The 5549-nt window shown below is 39.5% G+C and overlaps 1 protein-coding gene across 1 annotated transcript; it reads left to right on the top strand.

Annotated features, from left to right (window-relative positions):
• Positions 1-449: 449 nt before the first annotated feature.
• Positions 450-1788, top strand: LOC113234213. Its single transcript, XM_026469508.1, has one exon. It carries the CDS (start codon positions 539-541, stop codon positions 1703-1705), a length of 1167 nt encoding a protein of 388 aa, XP_026325293.1. The 5' UTR covers positions 450-538; the 3' UTR covers positions 1706-1788.
• The last annotated feature ends 3761 nt before the right edge of the window (positions 1789-5549 follow it).

Here is a 5549-nt window from a genome sequence, read left to right as displayed (position 1 = left end):
TCATAAGATTTAGGACAAAATTTTCTATCACACGTTTGTTATTGATAAGTGTCAGTTACTGAGTGTTCATTATTGGTGAGTGTCGGTTACTGGTTATTTCATTAGTGGTTTTTTGGTGTTCATTACTGGGGATTTAGAGAAATTCTGTTTAGATTTTTTTTAATAATTATTATAATAGCTCTTTATAAAACATACTACAGCATAATCTTTCTTGAAGAATATATCTGTCAAGTAAGGTAATCACTATTTATATAAGCTTAAAAACAAAAGGTTATTTCAAATTTAAACACACGCTTCCCTTAAAATGTCGATTATTGGTGCCATCATTTCGTTTTTCAAACAAATAACACCAATCGTGACCAGAGCGTGACCATGAGACCTGTGAAGGGCTGAAAAGTTGTTTTAAAAGCTAAACCAGATATAAATCATCAGTCGTGTTCAATGTGTGATCGGAAACGGACGCGCTGCACTACTTTGCGAGAATTATTTTAATTCGCGATTTTGCGCGGCTTAGGCTGCTGCATGTACGTAAGTGACAATGGGTTCCCAACAACTCATTGTCAATGAGTTTCTGGCATTCGTGCAGAATGCCATCGACACAATGGATGAAGTCAGCATCGAGCAGATCTGCAAATCTAATTTCAACGAAGATGAGATTTGCAGTGGCAAGGTGCTGCTGTTCCAGAGCTGCGGCAAAGAGCAGCAGATGCCATCTCGTCGGAGGGATGGAGGCTTGAAGAGTGTCCAGGATGTTACTGCATTCTTGAAGAATACCGATCCGGACGACGTGCCTACTTTCGTGGCGAAGGATCTGCACAAGTTGCCTCCGGTCACCTTTGACCACGTCGACGTCACCAGGCTCTTAAAGGACATCACGTCCTTGAAGTCGAGTTTGGCTGAAGTTCAGTCAAAATTGGAGGCGTCGGATAACTCCATAAGTGAGCTACGTGCCGAAGTTGCGTTGTTACGCAACCCCGCTTCGGTATGTAGGTCACCGACAGTCTCCTACGTCAACACGCGTCGCGGGGCCCGAAAAGCATCCGTCGGCAGTATTGAGTCGGCTCGTATGTCGCCGGTCATTGCTGTTGTCAATGCACCGTGCCCCCCTGCCCGCCCCTCCGCCTCGGAGGTTACGTCACCCGTATGCACGTCATCGCCCGGGCGTGCATACGCCGCTGTTGCCGCGACTATTAGCAGCGGAACCGCGACTTCAAAACCCGAGTTGCGGAAAACTGCAAAGGGCGGTAGTAAACCCCGAATGCCTGTCTCTGGAATCGCAGGTGCCAAATCTCAGAGGCAGACCGACAGGTGCGACGAGGACGGCTTCACAAAGGTGGAGAAGAGAAGAAAGAAACCCACCAGCCGAAATCTATGTGGCACAGCTCCAACGGGACAGAACTTCTTGCTTCGTGCGGCCATACCGACGACGCAGTTGTACCTGTCTCGACTGCATTACTCCACGAAGTCTGAGGATATAGTGGAGTATATCCGGTTGAAAGCCCAATTCACCCTGAGGGTCGAACGTTTGGAGTCTCGCCACAACGTTAACTTTAATTCGTTTGTGGTGAGGGTCCCAACGGTCCATCTGTCGACCTTCATGCAGGTAGAGTTTTGGCCGAAGGGTGTCATGTTCCGGCGGTTCAGAGGAACGATACATGACACTTGTTTGCGTCGCACGTTGCCGAATAGTAATTCGTGTAAATAGTTAATAAGTTTATATTATTTTATATGTATGTTAGTCTGTAAGGTATGTATCAATAATAATAATATGTATGTTAGTATGTAAGGTATTTGTTATATGGGCCTTAGTTGCCTGAAATAAATGAATAAATAAAATAAAAAAAATAAAAAAAATTTTATTTATTTATTTATTTAAACACTTTATTGTACCACAAAGTAACTTACAAATTTTCAGAAACAATTTAAATATTTGTGTACAAAGGCGAGCTTATCCCATAAAGAGATTTCTTCCAACTAACCTTTGAAAATCTGAGAGGAAAGTTGGTTTTTGGGGTGGCACTAAAAATAGATAAGTAAAGAAATGAAATATACTATACTCAATAAATACACAGATAAATTTAATAAAACAACTGTACATACGAATATATATATATTAAGTAATGTTGATACATTAATACATACAAAGTCTATAATAAATTGAATGTACAAAATAAAACTATAAATAAATATATCAAAAGTAAATAAATATTTCAAAAGCTCTAACATGTGGAGTCTGAACAATCCCAAAACTTCAAAAGAGCACCCTTGAAAACCCGAACCGAAGGCGACTGTCTGACCTCGACCGGGAGAAGGTTCCACATACGGGCAGCATTTACTGTGAACGAGTTCGAATATTTTTGGGAACTGTGTTGTGGAAGGACGAGGGACAAATTGGTGCCAGAACGCAGGCGGTCACCCATAGCCTGACGGTATTGAAAACGCTCACGTAGATAGCTAGGTGAAGTGGGATGGAACAGGATTTTATAGAGGAAGCATAAAATGTGAGCATTTCTACGTAAACGAATAGGCAACAACTTCAACTCATCTCTAAACTTGGAAATGTGGTCGTACTTTTTTAATCCAAACACAAATCTGATACATTGATTTTGCAGCCGCTCCAATTTATTAAGAAGGTCCTCCGAAAGATCAAGATAGGAGACGTCACCATAGTCCAGAATAGGAAAAAGAAGAGTGCGTATTAGCATAAATTTGGTAGACAGAGGAAGAAAGTACTGCATCCGCTTGAGGGAATGAAGTGATGCAAAGATTTTACGACTTACATCGGCGACATGCTCCGACCAAGAAAGTGTCTGATCCATTATGATGCCCAAATTTTTAACTGAAGTGGAAAAAGGAATAATAGTGTCATTCAGAACTAAATTGGGCATCACCATAGACTCAAACTTGGAGATGGAATGGCGACTGCCAATAATTATGGCTTGGGACTTTTGTGCATTTAAAAGAAGTCCGTAGTTCTTAGCCCATACCGAAACCTTTTGTAGGTCGGAATTCAATGTGCCGATAGCAGTAACTACATCTTCAAGACGGGCTGCAGTATAGATTTGAAGGTCATCGGCATAGAGATGGAAAGAAGACGTGAGTGATGATGTAATTCCACCGATAAAGACCGAAAAAAGTATAGGTGATAAAACCCCACCCTGCGGAACGCCAGCCGTAAGGCTACACCAGTCCGAGTGCATATAACAAAACGCTGTCAAAGTCACACGTTGTGTACATTTGCAATCGTGCATTAAAATATTATATTTTAACGTTTGAACTACATATGCTTAGAATAATAACGCATAGAAACCTAGTCCGCACACGCTAAGTGAGGCAAATTGAAGCGCACCAAAAGGGCCTACACGAGCGGGCGGGCCTTCAGTACTCAAGGTCAACTTGCACCGCGAACAGATCAAGAATTTTAGCTAAAACTGACGAAATGTGCGGTAAATGAGTGTAAAAATACGTCAGACAAACATAAACAGATACTAACATCACATTCCACAAGGAAGTAACGCGTTTCAACTTGTATTTTTATATAAATATTCACTAAAACCGAAAATTAACCTACTACTAAAACTAGCCTACATGAATTTGATTTTTGCCTCACTTGTGACAGTTCGTTTGATATGAAACTATCATTCTATGCGTTATTATTCTAAGTACATATGTATATTGACAGACAAACGTTTCAACTTTACGTCAAAGGGAAAAATCAAATATAAAACGCTGTCATATGACAAGTTTTGTAACATTTGCTATCGCGCTAAAGTTTTAAGTTAAAACGTTATCATTTGGAACATATTTACCTTTGATAGGCCAACGTTTCTGTTATAACTAATAGAAAGTAACTTTTACGTTAAAGCTAAAACCAAAACTAAACTGAGTTACGTTTTCACGCCCAGGACGAAGCAAAAAATGTGGTGTAAGATGTAGTAAATGTAATAATGTGTGTTAGTTAGCATTTTAATTAGTAAAATTATACCTCTTTCTGATACTATATTACTTTAATAATATATTTGAACAACAAGTTTCTTCAACAAAATCAGTAAAAACGCGTATGCGAGGCTCTCACTCTAAGGCGATGATACACGATTTAAATAAAAAAAAGAATAGTTACATTGCCAATCAAACATTGTTTAAACTTAAGCATTTAATGCTGAAAATGCAAGGTAGCTCGGATTAAATGTCTGGAAGTGTAATTGCTTTTGCGAGTTATCTATAAAGTCAAAGTCAAAGACAAAGAATAATTTATTCCATAGGTGAAATAAATTTACACTTGAAAATGTTACATTTAAGAAGAACGAGCAACCACTCTGGGGATTGCTCTTTTCAAATAAATTTATGCTATGGAATGAACTTTGAATCAAATTTGTGTGGAACCTAGAGCCATGTCGTCTTTCCATACACCTTTATTAATTATGTTATATATAAATTTTCGGAACCCGAATACGATTACTTACGATAAACTTCTACCAATGGTAGCGGCTTGAAGGTACAGAGCAAATCGTGTTATCTCATCTGCCTGCATCTGTTTGTTTAGTCGACCACTTTCAGAACTTTCTCGAGTCTCGTAGCCTAGACCGAATGTTTCTTTGTCTACTTTCATATGATAAATGTTGGTATTTATAGTGATATATTCAAATCGCTTAGAATAATAAACCAACAAACAGAAAGCTTTGAAGTTTTTCCCAATCTTAGATTGTTGTTATTTTCAGTATCTATGAGTATAATGTAGTGTACTGGTTATTTACACGAAAGCTGGTTTAATTATATAACTTCTGGGTACGTTAGTCGAAAGAAGAATAACTCAGGTCAAGAACAGCCTGTTAATTTTTATTCCTTTGTTATGTCCAGGGCAGTAGAGTTCCTTGTTAAAGAGTTCGTCTAGGGAAGTACTGCCACCTTATCTATTTCTGCCGCCAAGCAGTAATGTGAGCATTACTGCGTTCCGGTTTTGAAGCTGGTGAAATTACAGGCACATGGAACTTGCCAAGTTATGTGTCAGGAGTGGCACTGTAACTGTTATTTAGAGGCTTATTATCAGGCGCACGACTTGTTCGTCCCGGCATTTGGCATGATAAAAAAAGTATATCATTATTATTTGTCGACCTTCATGAAGGAGGAATTTTGGCCGAAGGGTGTCGTGTGTTGGCGATTCCGCGGCCGGACCTCCGCCACACATCGCCGACAAGTGCAATTTGTGTAGATTAGTTACAAAGAGTGTTTCATTATATTGCATGTATGTTAGTCCTTAAGGTATACGACTCATGTGGCCTGAATTAAATTACTAAATAAAAAATATCATAGAAAATACCTTTCAGCTTACACTTAAAAGCTTAAATTACGCAATTCTTTCGCTCACCCATACCAAACACGACCTTGACACGTTTCGTTTAGGTTCCAAGTAGTAGCAAAATGTGCGTTGCTTGCGGGTTTCTCCAGGCCAGAGCAACATCCCATATCGCGAACAATATGCAGGAAGATGCGTAAATTACGATGTGGCTCTGCGGATCTCGTTGCTCGCATTTTAGCTCAAAATGGCAGCG

Source organism: Hyposmocoma kahamanoa, unplaced genomic scaffold, assembly GCF_003589595.1.
Source record: "Hyposmocoma kahamanoa isolate Upper Pololo Valley unplaced genomic scaffold, ASM358959v1 81688, whole genome shotgun sequence".
NCBI lineage: Eukaryota > Metazoa > Arthropoda > Insecta > Lepidoptera > Cosmopterigidae > Hyposmocoma > Hyposmocoma kahamanoa.
This window is presented reverse-complemented; position numbering and strand designations above follow the sequence as displayed.

What these genes read in the sequence shown, in the direction of transcription:
- LOC113234213 (XM_026469508.1), top strand. Translation starts at nt 539, where the DNA reads ATGGGTTCCCAACAACTCATTGTCAATGAGTTTCTGGCATTCGTGCAG.